The sequence below is a fragment of the Sceloporus undulatus genome, chromosome 6 (genome assembly GCF_019175285.1).
Source record: "Sceloporus undulatus isolate JIND9_A2432 ecotype Alabama chromosome 6, SceUnd_v1.1, whole genome shotgun sequence".
In the NCBI taxonomy this organism is placed as follows: domain Eukaryota; kingdom Metazoa; phylum Chordata; class Lepidosauria; order Squamata; family Phrynosomatidae; genus Sceloporus; species Sceloporus undulatus.
The window spans coordinates 82,658,502-82,683,534 of NC_056527.1; the positions used below are offsets into that span (position 1 = coordinate 82,658,502).

General features: G+C 42.5%; 1 protein-coding gene across 1 annotated transcript in view; it reads right to left on the reverse strand.

The window, feature by feature from the left end:
* Positions 1-22,555, reverse strand: part of ARHGAP27 (Rho GTPase activating protein 27) — a 70,402-nt gene extending 47,847 nt beyond the window's left edge. The window contains exons 1-2 of the mRNA XM_042474464.1: positions 21,720-22,555; positions 5,157-5,954 (exon numbers count right to left, since the gene is read on the reverse strand). Of these exons, the coding sequence (XP_042330398.1) occupies positions 5,157-5,906 (750 nt within the window). The 5' untranslated portion in view covers positions 5,907-5,954; positions 21,720-22,555. The remainder of the gene's footprint in view (positions 1-5,156; positions 5,955-21,719) is intronic.
* Positions 22,556-25,033: the final 2,478 nt, after the last annotated feature.

Genomic DNA, 25,033 nt, shown 5'->3' on the forward strand with positions numbered 1-25,033 from the left:
AGTTCCCATACCTTTGATCAAATATAGACCTGAACGGAGACTGCAGTGAAGAAATCAGAGGATGACTAGGATTGGCAAGGGTAGCTATGAAACTAGCTATGCAAAATCCTAAAATGCAAAGATATAATCCTGAGCACTAAAGATAGAGTCATCCAAGCCATTATATTCCCCATCACCATATACAGATGTGAGAGTCTGATAGTGAAGAAAGGCAATAGAAAGAAAATGAAGCCATTTGAGATGTGATGCTGGAGAAGAGTGCTGAAGACACCATGGATAGCCCAAAACATAAAGGAATGGGCCCTTGAACAGATCAAGCCTGAAATTTCCTTGGAAGCCAAGATGATTAAGCTGAGGCTGTTGTACTTAGGTTGCATCATGAGAAGGCATGAATCACTAGAAAAGACAATAATGCTAGGAAAGGTAGAAACCAGTAGAAGGAGTGGAAGGCCACGGGTCAGATGGCTAGACTCAATCGGGGGGGGGGGGGTCATTGAGCTAAGCCTTTAGTACCTCAGCAGTGCATTTGAGAATTGAGAGTCTTAGAGATGTCTCATCTATAGGGTTGTCATGAGTTGAGGTCAACTACCACTACCACCTGTAGCAGGAGAACAAGGTGGTAAGAGTAGACTCCACCACTTCACAAGGCAGATGATACTCTCCTGGGGGAAAAAAATCACTCTGGCACACAAAGGGTAGACTAGAACCTTTTTACATGTTAAGCCATTTTTCTTTTTATGGAAAAATTGATGCAGCTTTTGTTGTAAAAGTACAGTAGAAGAGAAAGTCCTTCCTTTATACAGTATCTTCATTCAGTAGTGCTTCACAAACCTCCTGTCAGGGAGATGCTGCCACCTACTGAAGGATTTTTGCAGCCATCAAAAATCCATGTCAAATACATAGTTTACTTGGCTTTTCTCTTTGCTTGTTTTCAGTATGTCCTTGAGACTGAGCCTTGTTTTAGAGTTTGTCTTTGGAGCCATTTGACAGGGAGAAGTTCACGAAGCCTCAGGATGGAAATATAATGCCAATGTGGCATAGTGGTTTGACTGTCAGACTGTGAGTCTGGAGATTTGGCCATGGAAATTCAATGGGCACGTCACACTCTCTCAGCCTCAGAGGATGGCAATGGCAAGCCACCTCTGAAGAAACTTGCCAAGAAAACCCCATGCTAGGTTTGCCTTAAGATCTCCCTAAATTGGAAATGACTTGAAGGCACACAACAACAATTAGTCTGAGCCTTGTTTTAGAGTCTGTCTTTGGAGCCGTTTGACAGGGAGCAGATCAACGAGGCTTCAGGATGGAAACATAATGCAATGGTTTGATTTCTTCCTGTCATGCTGTGTGTGTATGAAATTGTCTTTGTGTGCCTTCAAGTCATTTCCCACTTAAGGCGACCCTAAGATCGTAATCATGGGATTTTCTTGGCAAGATTTGTTCACAAGGGGTTTGCCTTTGCCTTCCTCTGAGAGTGTGTGACTTGTCCAAGGTTACCAAATGGGTTTCCATGGCCAAGCAGGGATTTGAACCCTAGTCTCCAGAGTCATAATCCAACACTCAAACAACTAGACCCCACTGGATCCTAAATCCATTTAAGACATGCAGGAAGATTACCAGGTCAGGGATTTGCTCTCCCTAACAAAACCAGGCTTAATAGTCTTTTCAACAATCCACTCCTGGATTCCCTCCAAGATTTCTTTTTCACCAACCTTATTTAAAAAGGGATAGGCTTGTTAGTTGTTTCTATTGTTAAACAATATATAATTGAATACTAAAGTTAGGATTGTCCATGCCATTGTATTTGCAATTTCTATGTATCATTGTGAAAGCTGAACTGCAAAGAAAGCTGGTAGAAAGAAAATCAACTAATTTGAAATGTGGTGCTGGAAAAGAGTCCTACAGATGTCATTTTGTTGTTTTTGCTGTGTGCCTTCAAGTTGTTTCCAGCTTATGGCGACCCTAAGGCGAGCCTATCATATGGTTTTCTTGATAAGTTTCTTCAAAGGGGGGTTTGCTATTGCCAGCTTCTATGGCTGAGAGAGACTTGACCAAGGTCGCCTTCCATGGCTGAGCCGGGATTCAAACCCTGGTCTCCAGAGTCACAGTCCAACACTTAAACTACTATATCATGTGTCCAGGTCCAGTGCTCCAACCATTATACCACATTAGCCTGCATGGATACCGTGGACGTCTAAAATGGACTACTAAAAAGACAAATAAATGGGCCTTAGAATGAATCAAACCTTAACTCTCTTTAGAAGCCAAGCTGACTACACTGAGACTGTGCTACTTTGGCCATATAAGGAGAAGACAGGACTCACTAGAAAAGACAATAATGCTTGGTAAGGTAGAAAGCAGCAGGAAAAGAGGAAGACTGCATTACAGGTGGATAGACCTAGTCATGGAAACCACAACCTTGAGTCCTGTGCAGGGCTGGTGACTTGAGGTCTCTCATTCACAGGGTTGCCATAAGTGAAAGTTGGCTTGATGGCAGTTAATAGCAACAACATTGTTGAACAAGTGGGAAGCAGAATGCCATATTTTCTTGTACAGATTACCTCAGGATCTATCAACAAATCCAGATCTGTCTTCTGCCCACCTTTGTAGACTAAATGATTTTCAAGGTGCCTTCCAACTGTATGATTAGAGCCATCGTAATGTAGTGGGTTGGGTGTTGCACTAGGACTCTGGAGACCAGGATTCAAATCCCCACTATAGAAACTCATTGGGTGACCTTGGAAAAGTCATCCTCCCCTAGTCCGAGGGAAAGGCAATGGCAAGCCCTCTCTGAACAAATCTTGTCAAGAAAACCCTATGACAGGTTGGCCTAAGAGTCGGCATAAATTGGAAATGACTTGAAGGCACACAACAACAAGGAAGGTTGCCAGATTAAACACTAGAAAGGGCTCTTGCACCTTTATTGTTCTATAGAAATGGAAACTCCAATAGGTGTCACCTGTCAGGTAAAAAGCAAGACCTGCTGAAATTGTTTTCCCTCTGGAAACACTACCAAGCAGCTTTCAGATCTCAGGGCCATCCCAAGACATTGTGCTGCCTGAACCAGAGCAAGAGATGAAACCTCCCTCCTATCTAAGTCAAAATGCACAGTATCCAAAGCCAGCTAAATTGTCTTGGTATTTGTCATTGTTGTGTACCTTCAAGTCATTTCCGCTTAAAGTCAACCCATCAATGGGTTTTCTTGACACGTTTCTTGACAAGAAGGAGTTTGTCATTGCCATCTTCTGAGGTTGAGAGAGTGTGGCTTGCCCAAGGTCACCCAGTAGGTTTGCATGGCCAAACTGGGATTCGAACCCTACTCTCCGGAGTTCTTGTCCAACGCTCAAACTACTATACCATGCTGGCTAGAAACTCTCAAAAGTGCCTCCCTTTCCTCCACTTTGGCAGTAAAAGTACAGCAGTAACTCTTTTACCTATGGTCAGTTGTTCATTCAACACAAATCAATGGGCCAAATTTTTCACAGCAGGAAGTTCAGCCCTATCATGGGTAAATATCTGTAGATCAGGCCAAAATTGGGATGCAGAGGAAAAGATATTGGCAACTGTATTTGTAGCCTGCATGGATTTTTAAAATGTAAAATAATGTGTTAATATTGTTGTTGTGCGAACTAGAAATGCTCTACTCACTTCTCTTTTAGGTTGTGGAGAACATGAAAGAGGCCTGTCTTTTTCCTTTTTTTTGTTTGTTTCTCCATAGAAAATGGGAATTGAAAGTACTTCAATTTAAAGTCACAGGAGTCTTGTCTACTGGAAAAAGCACTTTAGTTGTTTCTTCAGATACTTTCTCTGTTTTTGCATTGGCCCAAATTTGCTAGTACATGAGAAAGCTTTGATTCTTTCTTTTTTTGCAGACTCTGAAGGGAATGTTCTTGTTTGTCATTATGAGTGGAATTGGCTGTATTTGCATTTTATGACAAGCCATGGTGTGTTCAAATCTGCCTTATTGCGCTATGTGAAGATGACCTGCTGACAAGCCATGCTTTGTTAACCAGATACAAATCACATTCCGGACTCATGGTTTGTTGCTTGCTTACAAATGTCAGCTTGTTTAAACCATGATTTATTGTGACATGCAATATATCAGGTGCACACACTGAAACAAGAGCTTCCCAAAAGGCAGACAGAACCAGCCAGAAATGGAGAAGATAGTCATCCTTTGTTTGGTCATCTGCTGTGTAATTCATGGTTTAGACAATAAACCATGATTAGCACACATCTGATCTTAACATGTTGTGTGAATATGCCCATTGCCTCCAAGCCAGCCACAGCTTTTTCTGGCAGCATCCTCTAACTTGTTGTGCTTAATGAAAGTGGAACAGTCAGAACATGTTTTCAACACCTTAGAGCGGCAGAGACAGAGAAAGCTGTACTTGCTGTATATCTCCTAGTCATGCATAGGAATTTGAGTTTGGGACAAAATTGTAACTCCAACCACCATTTCATATTCTGCTATCAATCTGCAGTTTGTATGCAATAAGGGAGCAGGTCATTACATCTAGGGATGATCTATATGTGCAGAATGGTCACATGGTGATGGCTTTCTATGGCTATATTATTTGAGACAGTGAGTAGGGGATCTCCTGCCACAATATTTCCAAAGGTGTGTGACCTAGCTAGAAAAGTCAGATGCCAGAGTGAAGGATTCTAGCTGCCTTACCTTTAACATGGTATTTTCCATTGTTTACGCAGTTTACTTTTAACTTGGGAGCCTTCCAACACAAAAGCTCCTGTCTGTAGTCTTCCTCACTCCAAGGAAGGCTACGATACAATAGTTTTCCACATGCGTAATGTATAAATTATGTATTATTGCTAGAAGAACAGCCCCAGCTAACCAGCATCAAAGGGAGAGAGCAGAAAAGTCAAGGTTCAGCACCAGACCCTTTTTCTCAGCCATGGACTAGCAAAAAAAAAGTGTCTTTATGCATGTGCAGAATGACATACCCTCTTCAGTTAAGAATGCCAGCATTTTCAGAGAACATCAGACCCTTGCTGTGAACCTTGCCTAAACCTCTGGAACTACTGGGGAAACATGGCAGGGATGGTGTTGGCTCAGTTGGCCCACAATCAGAAAATACAAAATGAGATGTCAGTGAGCGCTTTTTACAATTAATGCTTAATAACTGCAAGAGATACTGTACCTGTTTGCCACTCTGCTCCTGTACAACCACTCTATCCTCAGCTGCCTTTTGGTGGTTTTCCGAGCTGCTCTCCAGGAGAGGATGAGGGTGATCCCATGAGGCTGCTTTGTGCAATCCTGAGCTCCCAACAGTGCTTGTTTGGGTGTGAGTTGTGAATCTTGCCAAGTCATCCAGAGACACTGTAGGCCTCATTTGTTCAGCAAAGGAGCCACAGCTCACTAATGGATAATCCGGGCCTGTTTTATAGGGAGGCTTAAGGGAACCATGTGATGCACTAAGAGTGGAAAGAGGGGCTCTTTTTGATCCAGAAATGAGGGGTAAAGTCTTCCCACTGATGTCTGAAAAGACTGTCATTCCTGCTCCTGAAGAGATGTGATGGTGTTGGGAGGGATCTGCATCACCCACTGGAACAGCACTCACAAACCGATACACATACTCTGGTGGTTGTTCCCGGCCACTCTCAGCGGAGGCACCTACGTTGGCATTCTCCAGCAAACTTGAGCAGGGCAACATGTCCAAAGATGTCTGAGTGATGGGGCCCAGTTCTTTGACATATTTAGCTGGGATGTAGAAAGGCCGAGCTTCTTTGCTTTTTCTAACATGCCACCAGTGGTCATTTGTTCGCTTCAAAAGGATGTATCTCTCATTGGGTTTGATTGATATCAGTCGCCCCTCCTTGGAGGTGTACTCAAAGGCATATTCCACTAAGACGTATGTCTCTTCCTGCACATCTCTGCCCAATGATTCCATCCTGAGAGTTTCCAAGTGACCTTCTGTATTGCAAGCAATATCTTCTCTCTGAAAGACAAGGGGGAGAGATGATCTGTGGCAAGAGTGTAGACTTAGCTAAGTAAAAAGGAATACGTTTTGTAACAAGTAGAATTCAGCAACCCACATAAGAGGGAAATGTAGCAATAGTGATTGGTGGCTTCCATGTCAGTGGGGCAATGAATCCAGTCGGGATTTTAGTTAAGACTTTAAAGGTGCTATCCGTGATGTTAAACTCTACCCCACACAGAGGTCCAGCCACCAGCAATTCATTACCATTAACTCCAGAGGAATGTTTTATTTTAGTGTTTGCTTTTTGGCCACTTACAAAACAACACCCTAGGATTTATATGAGAGTGGAGTAAAACTGGGGAAATGCCCTTAAAGAATAGTAAAAGAGGAATGTGAAAACATTGCTCATTCTTCCAAATGAACTACTTATTATTCTTGAAATGCAATGTTATTATATCATCATTAAAAAAGAGCAATATGTTACAGGTAGATTACATTTAAAATGCTGTTTCCATCTGTGGATTGTTGCATAATTATTTTGCTTCTGTCAGGCAAAGATCTGTGCAAAGTATCTCTGAATTAATTTTTTTAATTATTAATTCCCAGATAGCTCCTTTCAACAGTAAGCTAAGCAGATCGTGCCTGGAGAGTAAAGGTTCAACCTTTCAGCCTTAAAGCATGCCAAATATCACAGGGTGAATTCACGTTGATGAATACTGTGTAGGGTGGGGCTGGATTCAACTGGATAGTTTGCCTCCAACTGTGAAGATACAAAGCTACCTGCAGAAATTTAACACAAGGGCAATAACTCAAACAATGGTGCCTCCCAACCTTGGGCAAGGTTGACTGTGATTTTACAAGTTGGCGTACAGTATTTGCCAGTAGTTGTAGAGAGTGGAGAAAGTGCACTCCTCACACAAGACCTGATTTTGTACTCCCTACAAAGTCCCCCAAAACCTCCAGATCCTCTCCCATTTTATAATTTTTCGACTTATGGCAACGCCATTAATTTCCTAGGATCTTCTTAGGCAAGGAATACTCAGGGTTGGTTTTGCCAGGTTTTCCCCCCTCTTAAATATAGCCTACAACACCTGGTATTCACTGGCAGTCTTCTATCCAGGTACTAACTAGAGCTGGCCCTGATTAGCTTCCAAGATCAACCAGGATCTGGTGCTTTTTAGGGTATTTAAGCTCCTCTAAAATTATTAGAAAGGAATAAAAAAACTCTCCTACCTGCTTTCTCCATACTGTGCTTAATGTTACACATCTAAGGCTCTTATCACACGTGGGGGGGGGGGGGGGTTGGCCGCACCCACCCGCTCTCCCTCTTTTTCAAGCAATGCAAAGCATGATGTTTTTTCACACCAGATCCGGAGTCACTCCTGTCTGGCAATGTGAATTGACGTTAAAATGTAATGTTTTACCACACCTGGTTGCCTTTCCGCTGCCCTTCCGAATCGAGGGGGAAGCGGAGTCAGTTCTATTCCAAACAAGTCACGTGATGCGGATTCAAGCAAAGCGGGGTGAGTGCACATTGTATTACCACACCGGAGGATTCAGCGATTCGAATTGGCACCCTTGCGCATGATCAGTGGGGCTCTGGACGCTGTCCTCCTTCCCTGCCCCCTCCTTAGTCATCCTTCATCGAGGTGTAGGAGGACTCGGAGGATGATGGGATGGGTGGCAGGTGGTCACCGGGGCGAGGTTTGGGATGCAGGAGCACTCAGGGGATGATGGGATTTGTGAAAGGGGGTCACCAGGGCTAGCATCGGGATGCAGGAGTACTTGGGGGGATGATGGGATGGGTGGCAGGGGGTCACCAGGGCCAGGATCGGGATGCAGGAGCACTCGGGGGATTATGGGATTTGTAGCAGGGGGCCAGGATTGGGATGCAGGAACACTCGGGGATGATGGGATAGGTCGCAGGGTGGCAGAGAGGATGAGATGGCATGAAGGAGGAGGAGGGGGATGGAGGAACAGGACGCAGGGGGCCAAGGGGGGCAATATTGGAGTGATTTTCCACATCAGACCAATTTGGAGTGAAATCAAAGTGAGCTTGAAAGCGAATTCTGTGAATTCCCTTTTTTTTCCGATTTTACCAAAATGAGGGGTCACTTTGGAATCACTGCAGAAGCCCCACAGAAAGTAATCTCGTCTGATAACACATTCACGTTATGACATGAATCCGCATCGTGGACCCGCACTCACCCCGGATCTGAGCTGCAAAAATCCCCCAAAACCTCAGTGTGATAAACCTCTCAGTCATGTTCCCGCTTTCTCAGCTTTCTTATAAGCTAGACAGTTCTAAATGTTGTCATCCTTCACAGGAGTTTATCACATGAAGGCGATAGGGAGTTTATCTCATGAATATTCTGGGAAAATAGCATAATTTTGTGAAATAATTTCACTCGACATCGCACAAAACCCACCATTAAAGTGGTCACAAAGAAGCGCTAACGTGTACCTTTTTCCTTTTTTGGATTTCAGCGACAATGCATTTCCGATATCACTTTATTTGTGCACTTGCATGAGATAATCGTGTGCAATTACTCACCATTTTCACTTTATTTGCAGGATGCTTTAAATGTGCTTTAATCTCTTTTCAATGCCCAAATTAGTTCCAGTGTGATAAACTCCTTAGGGGAATTACTCCAGCCCCTTCATAATTTGGTTGACCCTTTTTTGCACCTTTTCCAGCTATACGATAACCCATTGGAAGATGCAACATGCTTAAGGAGCCCCTTTCAATAAATGGAATTTACAAAGTTTTCTTTGTAAATGCTGCCTCACAAAGATCCCTTTGATTCAGTGAGTCTATTCTAGCTGAGACTCACAGTTGAATTTAGACTGTTTATACCATAGACTTGTCATTATAATATTGGCAGATTAAAGGCTAGCATTTATTTTTCAGGGTTCAAACCCAACTCTAAGCCATAGGCATCATCAACCAATTCAGTGTGTGTGAGTGTGGGTGGATTTGGTCATATGTGGAGTAGGCAAACCTACAGAGTGATCAGAACCTGGCACCTTAGTAGAAATTATTTTGTACAATTCATCTGTCTGTTTGTCTCCATCTCTCTTTTTCTTTAATCCCCCACACATTTAACTCACTGAATTGCTATTATGATAATCTTTAAAGTATTTCTGTATTTTCTCCCAGCCCACAAGGTCTTCTGAGCTGATGAACAAATTAAAACAATACCTAAAAACACACACACATTAGAATCCTATTTTAAAACTCCCAAAAGCAATCTAAAAACAATCCTAGAAGCCAGTTTTAAAACAGTTAAAAGAGAGCTATTTCAAACATGAATGCCATGCAGAACAACATTGTTTTGGCTGCCAGTTGGAAGCTTAAAAGAGATGGGACCAGTAGGGAGTTCTACAGTTTTGGTGCTGCTACAGAGAAGGCTGTACAGAAAGATAGGAACCAATGCAAAGCAATGCCCCCAAATCCCATATCAGCTAAATGACCCAGAAGAATACTATAGTCAGTGGTATCAAATGCTGTTGAAAGACCCAGAAAAACCAACATGGGTGCACTTGCCCAGTTCAACTTCTGGTGTACATCATCCACCAAGGCTGTTTCTGTTCCATAACCAGACTTATTCCATCTTGGAATGGATCCCAGTAATCCTGCTTAATCCAAGAAAACTTGGAGTTGTGTTGCCACCACTTGCTCTAGAAGACCTTACTTAGAAAGGAAAGATTAGAGACTGGCCAATAGTTACCTAGGGAAATGGGACCAATTGCTTCTTTTAGAAGGCTGGAACATAGTCCCTTTTCAAAGAAGCTTTTACAATCTCCACCACCCAATCTCACAAGCCCATCACTGGAGAAAGTGTTCTCCATTCCTCCTACTTTGCTTTGGGGTGTGTGTGTAATGCATGGAAATTGATCAGCCCCCTACAATCTGCATCTATTTCCCCAAATCCCCAAATCTCGGGGATTCTCTTTCCAGGAAAAATCAGAGGTTTGCATGAAAAAAGAAGAAAGTGGAAAAACTGACAGACGGACAGACAGAGAGGTGCTTCCTACCATTATTAATACTAGAAACTATAGGATCATAGAATCATAGAACCGTAGAGTTGGAAGAGACCACAAGGTCCATCCAGTCCAACCCCCTGCCATGCAGGAACTCTCAATCAAAGCATACCTGACAGATGGCCATCTAGCCTCTGTTTAAAGACCTCCAACGAAGGAGACTCCACCACTCTCCGAGGAAGAGTGTTCCACTGTTGAACAGCCCTTACTGTCAGGAAGTTCCTCCTAATGTTGAATTGGAATCTCTTTTCCTGCAGCTTGCATCCACTGTTCCCGGTCCTATTCTCTGGAGCAGCAGAAAACACGTTTGCTCCATCCTCAATATGACATCCCTTCAAATATTTGACCCACCTAGCACAGCAGTTCCTATTCTGACTGTCTAGTTCTCCCAGCTCCTAATCTGAAGCCAATTTGCTGAAGTCAATTTGCTGATAAAACTGGGAAGTTGTTATGAGTTGTGTGCTAAGCTCAGCTTCTGCTGTAGACCTGCGGTTCCCTTCTCACTGTTTCACTACCTCAGGCAGCCGGTTCTGTTTCCACAGCCTCCTCTCTCAATCAGAATCCCTTTTGTACCTAAATGTCCTTAGGAGAGATGCAGCATTGCTAGTATAATTTAGATAAATGCTTGTGCCTGTGAGGAAATGTTTATTGAAATGTGTTGGGCAATTTGGGAATGGTCTAGATTAGAATAGTCCTACAGGATCTTTCAAACTCCCTGATTTTGGACTCCAGGATTTTTCTGGGTGGAGTTGTGGGTTAATGCCTATTTAAGATGTGAGGAAAATATGAAGAGCCAGTAACATCCAGGTGATGTGCCACATGGGAGCTAAAATAGCCCAGATTTTTTTTTGGGGGGGGAAGGAATATTTCCCATGAGCCCTAGCCAGCATAGCTAATGGTGGGAGTTGCCTCCAACAACATCTGATGTCTCACATTTATCCATTCCTTGCATAGATGATGGATTATTTATCCTTATCCCATCCTCCACTAGAGCAAGTGGAGAGAGATAGACCACATCTGTTTGTACAAAAGGACAAGCAGATTTTAGGGGATACTGTCTGTCTGTACAGGGTGCATGAAGGTATTGCTTCCCTAGATAGAAATTGTACCCTTCCCAATGCAGTTTTCCTCCAGTCCCCAAATTACTAACAAAATTCCAAATGAGTATTTAGAACAGGGATTCTTAACCTTCTTGGTGTTTTGTACCTATTTGTTAGTCTGCTGCAGACTATAGACCTCTTTGCTATCAATTTAGCAATGGGTCTAACAACTACAGTAATTTTGGAGTAGTGATGACCATATTTTAATATATCTGCAACATCTGTAGTGTGATATGAAAATATGTATGTGGTTTCTATTGGTCACAAAGTCACAGGTACTGATAATACAACTGTGATTGCTAAATTTCAGTTAAAGAGATTAATGAAAATAGAGATGTATTTTTCCCCAAGCAGTTTGCAGAGAATAGCCACTTAGCTTACTTGTATCCTCTGTTTCAGGGAAGGGAAACATCTGGCCTGCATGACAGATGCAGCCCATAGGAGTTCCCCATCAGTTCTGCAAGTGCAGGTTTCTTCGGTTATTATTTCTGATCAGATATGAAAGCTATTGAAACAGAAAGTCGTTGCATGGAATTGAGCTGTGCTTTGCTGCTGGAGAGGGAGAAAAAGCAAGGCTTTGCAGCCTGAGAAGCTGTTTCTTTCTAATGTTTAGGTGGAATCTCTTGTCCTGGAGCAGTATAGTCTCTGGAGCAGCAGAAAACAAGCTTGTTCCCATTTCCATATGACATCCTTTCAAATATAAACATGGCTATCATGTCACCTCTTAACCTTTTCCTCCCCAGGCTAAACACACCCAGCTCCTTCAGCTGTTTCTCATAGAGCATGGCGTCCAGGTCTAAACTGGACTAGGGCTCTCCCCTCCATTATTGGAATTGGGCCTCTTAACTCAAAAAAAGTTCTACATCTTGTCTGGTCCACATTTATTTGAAGCTCCAAAACCATAAAATTATCTGTATCTTCTCATGCTTGTTTGTTATTGCATTTTAAAGACTCAATTAATCATATGTTAACCTTAAGTGGAAGAACCATAAGAGGATCCGCAGCTGGTGAGCAGAAATTGAGCAAGCACAGAAGCCAAACTTGAGAAACCTGTTAAAACAAGAGGATGTAATCCTGTTGTGGGCTTGCATCTTCATAAGAGGACTTATGTCTGCCAGAATTAGAACTGGGCAGTTCTGTAATATCTGTATCCAGTAAAGGGCTGCTGTTACATTACTAAATACAAGAGTCAACAAAGTGACTGATGCACAATGGGACCAACACAGAATGGGATTAATGTGCATTGATCTCACACATTGGGACACTGATCAGGAAATGCTGATGCATATCAAAACACTCTTACTGGTGTCTGTTACACGTCTTCACAATTTACTAACAGGGTTTCTTAGTGTCTCTACTATATAGCCAAGAACATCCAAACTTACATAATGTACACAGTGACAGAGGATTCTGGCCAAAATTTCCTATCTATGACCGTAGCTAATTCTGCTCAGACACAATATGTGTTCATCAAGCACTCCACATTCAGCCTTCTCTATGGGTCAGCTATATAGAATTTGCCAGGATTGATACATTCAAGCTCGAGTTAAGTTAAAGTTACTGTTTTGGACTACAACGTATCTTCCAACTAAGCAGGTTTGTCAGGGACAATCCTGCTTAATTTTTTATCATCACACTTTTTCATCCATTTTTAAGAAATGAATTCAAAGTGCAAAGTAGCGTGCATTGAAATTAACTCACCAGGAGAGGATGGAGTCCTTTGCTTCCCAGTAGGCTCAGGCAAAATCAAACTGCTGCATCCTTCCCTAGTTTGTCTGTTCTTCCATCTCAATAACATTTGCCATCTTGACCACACTCTGATGCTGCTTGGCCACACATTTCCCTGTTTTTCTCTGGGATTTATTCAAGGGTATTCCTCAACTCTGAAAAGTCCTCATCATGGTAATCCATTATACCTGGGATGGTCTAGAAGCTGCCATCCAAAGAGTAACTTTTCTGAGCTCTCGTTGAGCAATGAGATACTGGTAGAACAGAAGCATTCTAGTCTGGATGTGTTTATAATATGGTAGTTTCCTGCAACATATTGTGCTTAGGAACCATTAGTATGTTGCTTTATCCAATACAGGCTGATCCACTGCTAGGCCTGGCCTAAAACATGACCACTCCATGCCACTATAACAAAAGGCAGCTCAGTTTGTGCATGTATCCCAGGGACTCTTCTGTCTGTTCATCTGCATTCCACCAGCTCTCTCTCTCTTTGTTTTGGGCGTCATCTGCACTGCAGGAATAATGTAGTTTGATGCCACTTTAACAGCCATAGCTCAATGTTATGGAATTCTAGGATTTGTAGTTTGTTGTGGCACCAGGGCTCTCTGACAGAGAAGTCTAAAAATCTCATAAAACTAAAAATCTCAGCACTGTATAGCATCGAACCATGGGAGTTAAAGTGGTGTCAAACTGCGTTGTTTCTGCAGTGCAGATGCAGCCTCTGTTAATGTTGGCAGGGGGAAACACGTGAAAGACGCCATTCACTACGCTCATGGCAGGTGTGGCAGCTCAGTAGGCGAGTGGTGGCATCCTGTGTCAAAAGTACCTACAAACCAGATGGCAGAAGGCAAAACCTGCCCCACCTAGGCTTTCTATTCTACAAACCACCACCTGTTTTTATATATGAAACTACTTTACGATGTGCGGGTTTATAGGGATCCTCAGGCGTCACATTAGAAGATAACATGCTGGGAATGTTAAGAATATAGTGCACAGTCTCACCCTACAGTGTCCACATCAGTTACACCCCCAGCAAGCCCTGCTCCGTATTTTAATGTGCACTTTAACAGAGTGGTCCAAAATGCTGCAGCCATTTGAAGGATAACATTCAGCACTTTGGATAGATCCTTAAAAGTTCATCCTAAAATCTGGATCATTGCTTTACTGATATTCAAGTCGCCAGCCACTGGTGCATTTAGCAACTATGTGAACAAGCCCCATGTGTATATGCATAGAATGACACATGATAAACCTAAGAACCTAGTCTCAAATGGAAAAGCTTCGAGTGTGTACATTTGTGTGCATGGCTGAAAATGCACTCAACAGGATGCATGATCAGCATGTGCATTGGTGGCAGAGCTATGCACTATGCTTTTCTTGCTCCTCTGCTTCTGCCTCCTTCTTCCATACTACATTCAACACCTGGCAAAGCTTCTCAGCTACTCAATTTCTACTTCTTTAAGCTTGTAACTCATTCCTTTCTTTTAATATAATTTAAGGTATTTTGAAGGGGTCACTTTGCAACACAGTGTCTCTTGTAAGCAGCTTACAAAGTGATAAGAAATACAACTACAATTCTAATTGTATGATGTAGCATGAAACACAGATTACAATAGGAAAAGAGAAAAACAACCACAACCAGAAGCTGCACCATTTTCTTTAAAAACTTTCTGCTTTCTCTTGCTATCATAATTTACCGAGTTTGGTATCACTTCCATTTCCATCACCACCGGCCAAGAGCAGTCATCTCCCAAGTTGGTCTATCCACATCAATGGGCATAAAACAACCTACCTCAACTTCATGCCTTCCTGATACTGGCCAGTGACATGGGGGACAGGCTTCTGTAGCTTTAATAGTTGTGAAGAAGAGGGAATTTTGCCTGCTGAAATTCCCTCTTCTTAATAACTATTAAAAGTACAGAGGCTCTGTGCCATATTCCACCTGGCAATCTTCTAGCCTCCAGATATGTTGAACTACCACTCCTATAATACCTCTGGGAGATCATGGGAGTTAATCGAACACATCTGGAAGGTACCTGGTTATTATCCTCACTGTTGGTCATGTTGCATAGGAAGTTTGGGAGTTGCAGTCAATCAACAAATGCCAAGGTTTATGATCCTCATCCCTATTCTGTGAGATCTGCGTTATAGGTCTTTTCTTATATACATTCTGCAACAAAAAGTGCACAGAGGGTTAACTTGCAAGCTGAGATATTGAATTTAAGAATAAATATTAAATAAGAGCTAGGCATCACCTTGTGAGCCATCCTCCCATCCTTCCTAGCCAACATGACCAACAGTGAGGAAGGATAATTCAACAGGCAGTAAAGACACAAAGTCCCATCCAACCCAGTGGATTGGTTACCTTTGGAAGCTAAAAAGCAGATTCAAAGTGATGCCTGTTGAGTGTTGTCTGCCTTCACACTAGTTTCTGGTTTATGGTGACCCTAAATCAAACCTATCATTCAATTTTGGGGGGGGGGGCTGAGAGTGTGTTACTTAGCCAAGCTCACCCATTGGGTTTCCATGGCCGAACGAGGAATCGAACCCTAGTCTCCAGAGTTGTAGTCCAACATCCAAACCACTACACCACACTGGCTCACAAGGTAATGTCTAGCTCTTATTTAATACTGTTATTCTTAAATTCAATATCTCAGCTTGCAAGTTAATCCCCTGTGCACTTTTTGTTGCAGAATGTATATAAGAAAAGACCTACAACGCAGATCTCACAGAATAGGGAGGAAGATCATAAACCTTGGCAGTTGTTAATGGACTGCAACTCCCATCCTTTTTTTCCAGCAAGACCAATGGTGAGAGATAACAGGAAAATGCAGTCTGAAAACAGCTGGTGGTATGTAACGCACATCCCTCAGCTTTGTTCTCATTGCCACCGCACAATAGTAAGCCATGCCCTCAAATTTGCTGTTAACAGCTTTCTTTCAGTAAGAAAACACAAATGCCCTAAAATATCCTGGAAAAGTGTTTGTTTTTTCACCCCAGCTAATGTCATTTGTTAGGTTAACATTTTCAAACCAAAACTGATCCAAATAAGCAGAAGGTTTATACATATTGTTCTTATTATGCTAACAGCTTTGAGCGCAGTATATCTGTGGGAAAAGTAATATATAAATAAACTGACGTTGGACTCCTGCAGAAGATGCAAATATGTCACGAGGGTGTGGTATTTGTTGCTGTAGCTCTCGGTTTTTAAAAATAATATCCAAACATTTGTGGCGTCTGGATTGTTTTCTAGTAAGGTCCAACACCACCTGCAACATTTTATTCCACCCCGTCGAGTAGGTTTCTTTTTTTGAGATATATTGGACCAAAAAATTACCCATTGCTCCTTTCTCTTTACAAAAAAATCCAGTTGTTGTGTATCAGTGAAAGAGCACTTTGGTATTACAGCGATATAACCCTAAAACAAATAAACAAAATAAATAAATAAAGTAAATAAATAAAGCAATTGGACCGTTTTTTAAGCTGTCATGACTCCATCCTGTGGAAACCTGAAATACGCACGTAGTTTGTTGTGGCACCAAGGCTCTCTGACAGAGAAGGCTAAATATCTCATAAAACTATATCTCACAGAAATCCATAGCACTGAATCATGGCAGTTAAAGTGGTGTCAAACTGCATTAATTCTGCAGTATAGATGCAGCATATGATACTGGGGACCAGGGTTCAAATCTCCACTCAGTCATGGAAACCCGTTGGGTGACCTTTGGCAAGTCCCACTTTCTCAGCCTCAAAGAAAGGCAAAGGCAAATCCCCACCGAACAAATCTTGGCAAGAAAACTCTGCGACTGATTCGTCTTAGGTTTTTCCGCAAGTTGGAAATGACTTGAAGGCGCACAACAACCACTGCCCTGATAGCACTGTGACTGTCCCTACATTGGAAGGCTATAAGCTGTGAAAAATGCCTTCCCTGCATAATTGTATCACCTTCAGCAACTAGAAAAGAAACTGCTACATCTATGGATGAGGAATCCTGAATTTTCAAAACTAGAAGGTCCATGGAATGATGGAGGAAGAAATAAGCTTGAGTGGAGTTACCCCTGTCGACCATTCTTTTCTGCTCCATGTTACTATAAGCTTACTCAAATTGTACATTACAAATATGTGTGTGTTTACATACCTTCAAGTTGCCTGTCAACTTATGGCAACCTCATGATTTTCAAAGGGTTTTCTTAGGCAAGGCATACTCAGGTGGTTTTTGCCAGTTCCTTCCTCTTAAATCTAGCCTACAGCACCTGATACTCATTGGAGGTCTTACATCTAGGTACTAACCAGAACTGACCTTGCTGCTTGCAGGATCAGATGCAGTCTGCTGCCTTTATGGTATATAGAAATATACTAATTCTTTTAAAACATTTTTTAAAAATAAATCTAATTTAGTATGATGGGATATGATGGATTCAGTTGTTTTCCTGGTATCTCTTGGGAATTTTGTTGACGTTCTGGTTGGTCTCTAGAATGGGAAAATGACACAGAGGCAGCTGCCCCAAGACTACATCAGTGACCTGGAGAGAGCAAGCCATCACCTCTATTTTTCTAAGGAAGCAGAGGAGCAAAGAAATTGCACCCATTCCTGGAGATGCCTAATTTATCTATGTTAGAGATTTCAGGCCCAAAATCTTGGACCCAAGGATGGCTCCTGGTGATGTTAGATGGTATGGCCCTCACTGATGTCATAGGGATGGTGCTAGTGGTGTCACAGGGCTGGGCTTTGGTCATATTATTAGGAATGACACATTAAACATCAACCACAGTTGCTCAGAACATGTTGTTCAAATTAAACAATGTTTAGCAATTTAGGGACCAAAACACATTGCAGAAATAATCTAGTCTGATATGGCTTTAACTGTCCTGGGTTCAGTGCTAGGGAATCTGTGAACTGTAGTTTTGTGAGATATTTAGCCTTCTGTCAGAGAGCTCTGGTGCTCCAACAAACTAGAATTCCCTAGCACTGAGGAGAGCAGTTCAAGTGGTCTCAAACTGGATTATTTCAGCAGTATGTTTTGGTCCTAGAAAACGTTTTGTCTTTGCACTGCAAAGAATAATTTCTTGCCTTTGTTTTTAACATCTTTGAAACTACTGCTTTTAAAAACACATGGGAGCTGCACTGACAAACTGTGTACTGCAAAGAAAATAATGAACTTTCTCCAGTGATGAACTTTCATGTGAAAACCAATTGCGCAATTGCATCTAATACGCTGGATAATCACGGGTTCTTACCCTTTTAAACTTCCAATTTTCCCCGTGTGATAAATTCCTAGGAAATGAAGAGATAGGGAAAAAGAGAAAGAGAAAACTAGATTTTAGGATAGAGAACATATTAATCCAGGAGTTGAGGTGGAGAGAAAGGGAAAGACTAAGAGGAATGAGGGAGAATGGATGTAGGAAGGAGTTGGCGGGATGAAGATAAGCAGAAAGAGATGAAAAGAGAATGAGATGGAGAGAGAAGAGAAAAGAGAGAGAGAGAGAGAGAATTCAGGAATTAAAAAACAAAACAGAGAAATCTAATGCCTTTATAGCGGAAGATATTTTTACCATGCTTTTTGTTGCAAGATACATGTAGGACAGTAGGAAAGGAAATTATATTGCAGTTTCAGCAATTTAAAACAGAGCAAGGAAGGTGAGAACAGAACTGGGAAAGTTAGCAACCATGTAAGAAAAGCCACAAGCAGCAATCATGAAGTACCATATTGGAATGATTCCTGAGGCAGTGAATAATGCTGAGGCAGTTCAGTTATTTATTTCCCCAAGGAGACTTTTCTGTTCTGCTGAGCCTTGGATTTGACAGCATTTAAGCAGGGAGAGAGCCAGTGTGGTGAAGTGGTGATAGGGTTGCCTTAGGGTCGCCATAAACTGGAAACAACTTGAAGAAGCAACCCCTAGGGAAGAAGCCAGACAACCCTGCTGGAGAGTCTATAGCAGCAAATGTAAAAAGCCAGCAGCACAAAGTAAAATAACAGCCTCTCCACCTCGAAGGCTGCATCCACACTGGAGAAATAACCTGGTCTGGCACCGCTTTAATTGCCTTGAGCCATGGCAATTAAAGTGGTGCCAAACTGGGTTATTTCTCCAGTGTGGATGCAACTTAAGACAGCATTCTCACCCTTAGTTCCTTCCCTTCACCCAAAGGCCCATAGCAGAGAGGACACAGTCTGAGATGTGGGTGACACGTGTCCTAAATTTTGGGGAAATGTATTTTGTCTATAGGTCCAGAATATTGTAGTCAGATTATTGACTATTGGCTGTTCATAGGGAGGATGTGACTTCCTTTGTTACAAGATCACATTCTTCCACAGGAGTTTGGCTCAGATTTGATTCTGAAAAGGCCATTCCCTTTCTCTCACTATCATTGGAGATCCTTTTAACAGGAACATGGAGAGAGTCTTTCTAGTGGTTGCTCCCACATTCTGTGGAACCCTCTGCACAAGAAGTCAGGCTAAGTATACAGTACAGTCAGCCCTTCTTATACACGGATTAAAGCATACACAGTTTGAAAATGTTCAAAGACAATATAAATTTCAAATATCAAACCTTGATTTTCCATTTTTTATATGGGACACCATTTTGCTATGTCATTATATTTAATGGGACTTGAGCATACACGGATTTTGTTATACATGGGGGATCTTGGTCCAAACCCCAGCGTATAGCAAGGGTCCACTGTATCTTTCTGTCCTTCCACCCACAGATAGCCTTTGGGTGTCTAAGCTGAATTGCTGCTCACCAGTGTGGTTTACTTTGCTTTGAGTATCAGTTGATGCACGTTTACAATTTTATCATGATCCTGTACTTTACTGTTGTTAACTGCTACATACTTTTTTTGTGGAAAGAAAGGGTATAACTACACACAACACACACTCACAGTATATAGCCAGTAAGGGTTGCCAGGTCAAGACTTTTCCAGGCTCTGATATTTCAGAGCCCAAACCCAAGACCTAGGATTTACTGTCTGTGATGTCACCGAGGGCAGGCCCTAGGATCTTACAAGGGGCAGCAGCCCCTGGTTATATTATTAAGCATAATAAATCAAGTATCATCCACAAATACACAAAGAATACTATTAAAATAAAAAACACCATGTCTAAAGAATGAACACCACACACATATGTACACACGCACACATTTGAAGACAATGCTCTCACCCTGAGATTCTTCCTCTTCAGCCTTACTAGTGGAGAAGGTTGAGGGCCTAAGACTCAGGACTGGAGCTTGAGATCAAGGAACTATAGCAGCCAGGAATGAGTTGCCTTGGTTGTCACTAGAGATGGATGGTACAGGCGTTACTCTGGTAGACCTCTGACAATCAGACATTCCACTTCAGTGATTCATTCATGTTTGAAGGTGTGACTTTGGTTGCTTAGTAAAGGGTAGTTTAATTACATTTCTAACATTTGTATGCTGTGAATTTTGTTTTAAATGTGGTAAACTGCCTTGAATCCTAGCTGGGGAAAAGGTGAGATGATGATGGCAACGATGATAATGTTATTTTCACATTTTTTTTTCTTTATGCATTTGTTCCCCGACTGGGCCCTGGTTCTGAAAATGCACTAAGTATACTTCGCCTATTTCAAATAACCAATGTTGAAAAAGGAACAAAAGACACTTTGTTCAACTACCTCAAGTCTGCAAAGGCAAGTGCATCTATGCATCAGTTCTCTGCCTATTGGTTCCTGAAATGCTGAAATTATGAGCAGAGAATGGGTGCTCTTCAAAGAGGTATCTACAGACCTACTGTGTGTCTCAAGCAAGTGAACCAAGTTACATGCTAAAGGGTAAGACAAAGTAGTGCTTAGGGCAGGGAGATCTATGTTTGAGATGTGGTGCCCAGTAACATTTTCCCTATCATAAGGGAAAACATGATAACTTCTGGAATTAATTGTCATCGGTTATTAAACTTGCCATAACCTCAGATACATGTTTCGAGCGGTGTAGTGATTTGAGCACTGGACTATGACTCAGAGGCCAGAGTTCAAATCCCTGCTCAGCCATGGAAACCCAAAGGCTGACCTTGGACAAGTCATACTCTCTCAGCCTTACAAGAAGATAAGGGCAAAACCCATCTGAATGAATCTTGCCAAGAAAGCCCATGATAGGTTCTCCTTAGGGTCACCATAAGTTGGAAGTGACTTGAAGGCACACAACAAAACAACACAACACAACATGTTTGAGAACAATTAGACAAAATAAATGGAGGGGACATCTGCCAGCACTATCCAGGATTTCAAAGGAATTGAAATGGAAATTCCAGATTCTGTAAAGAACCCACAAGAGAAGGCCTCTGTCTTCTTGCCCTGCCATGACCAAACTAGATGGACTTTCATCTGCTTCAAAATTGGGCTTAATTTTATTTACCACAGCCAGAGAGGGCAACTTTGCTCCCATTATACAAATGAGGTAAACTGATCCTCAGCAAAATCTGGCCAGCTGGCATTTGAACCACTACTTCACATTTCCTTTTCTCTCTGCTAATAAAATCCCAACCAGACTCCAGATCCCAGGAGGCCAAGACTTGCCAATGAGTCCAGCACCTCCATCCTCTTTCTTGCTTGTCAGCGAAATGAGCTGAAAGGCATTATTTGAGAAAACTTTGTGACAGGGAAGGATCTCCTGCAAGCCATATTCTTATTCTGTGTCTTTCTCTCTGAGCACTGTTGGCAAGATTCCACTTCTCTAACCCACAACAAGTGAAGCCTGTCCAGACAAGCACACCAGCGCAGAGGAACTTATCGCTCTTGGTGATTTCAGAGAGAAATCCGTCTCACGCTCTGAATTTCAAGTTGGCAGCTGAAACAACGTTTTGGAAACAGAAACCATCGTGACCCACGTTCCAGGCCATCACCAAGTCAGATGGCCTCCTCGGACCTTCACCCCTGCTCCACATCCCTGGTTTTACCTGTGGGCTTACATCTTGTTGGCTTTCACTCCTGTCCCTGGGAGGCCCTCTTTGCTCTTCTCGCAGTCCTGCACCTTCAAATACGACCTGGCCCTTCCTTGTTGATTGTGTCAGGAGCTGCCATGGACCTGCCCAGGCTCGTGTGTCTGGTCTGAACCTGCCTCCTGTCCTCCTTGTTTGTTTTCAGCTATGTCAGGAAAGGCAGGAGGGTTGAAATATCACCAAGCCACTTTCTTGGGCTTCCTCATGCGAAGGCGGTTTGCGAGCGCAGACAACAGCAGCAGGAAAAAAGCCCAGGGCAGGAAGCTTTCCCCAGATATCTTCATCATCGCAAAGAGCTCCGGTTCAACTGCGCAAGTCCCCTGACGTGCAGGATCAACCTGGAGAAACAAAAGCAGCTTCTCCTGATGTGGACAGTTGCATCAGAGCCCAAGAGGAGTGTCCAGAGAAACTGCTGTGAATCCAACCAGAGAAACAAGAGTCACAAAGACACCACAGGAGAGTGGAGGAACCCCACACAGCTCACCACACCCTGTCCGCTTCTGGCTGCCTCTTCCATGCCAGGCCACATCCAGGAGATTGCAGGTGTTTACTTCCACGTCGGTCAAGAGGAACCCTCTGCAGCCATCCTTGAACTTGCTCAGTGGATCTCCCCTCTGTGTTGGCTGCTGTGTCCCTTTTCTCGCCCAAGTCTCCTGGACTCATGCAGAGTTTGGACTCGCAAGCCAGGCAGTCAGGATGATGTGGGTGTTCCCATCAGCCTGAACTGGATGGAGGAAGGAAGCTTCCTCCCTCAAAGGAAGTCTCCCAAGGCCAGGGAAGGGGAGGGCGAAGGGTACCCATTCTATGGGTAATGATGACTCACCTACCAAGTCTCTCTCTGTTTTCTTGTACATGATTTCCACTGGACTCATTGTGTCCCCCCCCCTCTCTGTCTGAGTCATATATTCAATTAATTAAATTGATTGCATTTGGGCTCTTCAGGTTTTCCAGTCCCTTGAGGATGGATGCACTTCTTTAGTCCAAAGTAAAAGAAGGCAACTGGCTGTCAGACATGTCTGTTAGCATAGGCCCACATGTACCTTTTAAAAACAAGAGCACATTCAGGGTCCATCTTTATACAAAAAGGACAAAATGCAGTCCTACTCAGGGAAATAATTCAATGCAGGTGGCTATTTTCCAGCAGCTATTTCCTAAACTGGCTTAATGGGTGGGCTTAAACTGTGGATTAGTATAAATGCCGCTGTTGTTGTGTACCTTCTAGTCCTTTCTGACTCATGGCAACCCTACTGTCGGTTTTCTTGGCAACATTTCTTTGGAGGTTTGCCTTTGCCTTCTTCTGAGGCTGAGAGAGTGTGACTTGCCCAAAGTCACACAATGGGTTTCATGACCAAGCAGGGATTCGAATCCTGGTCTCCAAAGCTGTAGTCCAACACTCAAACTACAGTCGGCTCTCTTTATCCACAGATTTTTTATCCACAGATTCAAGCGCTTGAAAAGATTTAAAAAGTATAAATTCCAAATTGCAAACCTTGATTTTCCATTTTATATAAGGGAATGTCATTATATTTAATGGGACATGGACACCCATAGATTTTGTTATCCAGGGGGGTTTCTGGAACCAAACCCCAGCGGATAACAAGGGCTCACTGTACTACACTTCATTGGATTAGTATAAGTATTATCCTAAATGAAAATTTTCCAGCTTCCCAACAAAGCCATTTATTTCATTTTAAGCATAAGAGGAAAACTTTTTCTTTATTTAGTCTAGTTTTGAAGTGGCCCTCTCTGCTCAATAAATGCTTGTGGTGATATATAAGAAACCAACATGTAAACTACAAAAACAAAAACAAAATTACACAAGGCAATCTGGGACGGAAGGAGTTACAACAAAAGCAGGGATTCCTAGTAAAACCAGAAAGTGGTATTAACCATGAATAGCTCGGTGGAACAATATTATCTTTGCCAGCTGTCCAAAGGACAATAGGAGGTAAGGGAGGGAGAGGGTGTTTCTGTGTTTCTGTGTATGGGCAAACTTTCAAAAGAGCTGGAGGAAAAGGAAATGTAAGGGACTAGGGGCATGAGACAGGAAAGAGCTGTGGCTTCCTCCTCAAATATCCAGAATACCTTCACAATGCCTGAAAAACATCACAGGCATTTAATCCATAAAGTTAGCAGTGCTGGTCTACTTTGCAAGACTGTTGTGGCTGAACTGACATACAGTATATGAAACACTTGCAACAGTTAAACTGCTGTAAAGAAAAACAGCCGCAACCTGAGTAACATGGGGGTGGAGGAAGGAATCCTAACTGAGAATATGAAGATAATGGCCATTTAATTTACTGCTTCCGATGTAGATAAATCTACAAGCCAGTATAACCAATCCTGGAAGACCAGCTTATTCCACTGAAGTACAATACAAACTTTGAATCCTTGCGAAAGGAATGCACCATTGCTAGCAAAGGCATTTACAGTCTGTGCTCCACCTTCCTCTTCAAAAGGCCCCCAAGAGACAGTTTCTTGTTGTGTTAGGAGAAAGGCCAAGACATTTGAATTTGGGAAGATTTGCAGTTTTTGGTTTTGAAGGTTATGTGGTTATTGTAGGGTCACTGCACTGCTTTAACACAGTTTCTCGAGCTGAAAGTATGACTTCACATAACGCATCCAGTCTGTTATTTTTTTGTGTGTTATTGATAAAGAAATGTGTTTGGGATGAGGTTTCTGAATTGTTTTCAAAGGTAGTCTCAGGCTGTATCTGCATCTGCACTGCAGAAATAATGCGGTTTGACAGCACTTTAACTGCCATGGCTCAATGCTACGGAATCCTGGGATTTGTAGTTTGTTGTGGCACCAGAGCACTCTGACAGAGAAGGCTACTATCTCACAAACTACAAATCTCAGAATTCCATAGCATTAAGCCATGGCACTTATAGTGTCGCCAAACTGCGTTATTTCTGCAGTGCACATTCAGCCTCAGTTAGTTAATGCTTTATATAGACAAGTCTCAACTTGCCTTGCCCCAGTTTTGTTCTTGTGCTCCTTCAAGTCATTTCCAATTTATGGTGACCTTAAGGCAACCCTATCATGGGATTTTCTTGTCAAGATTTGTTCAGAGGGTGTTTGTCTTTGCTTTCCTTTGTGGCTGAGAGAGTGTGATTTGCCCAAGGTCACCCAGTGGGTTTCATGACTGAGAGGGGAATCAAATCCTGCGCCTGTTACAGACTGCCAAAGTAAAGCTGCTTCAGATCTCTTTGGAGGTATGCTATTTAAATGATGCATGGGTCCTAAGAGTCCGGAGGTCGCGCCAAAGCCAA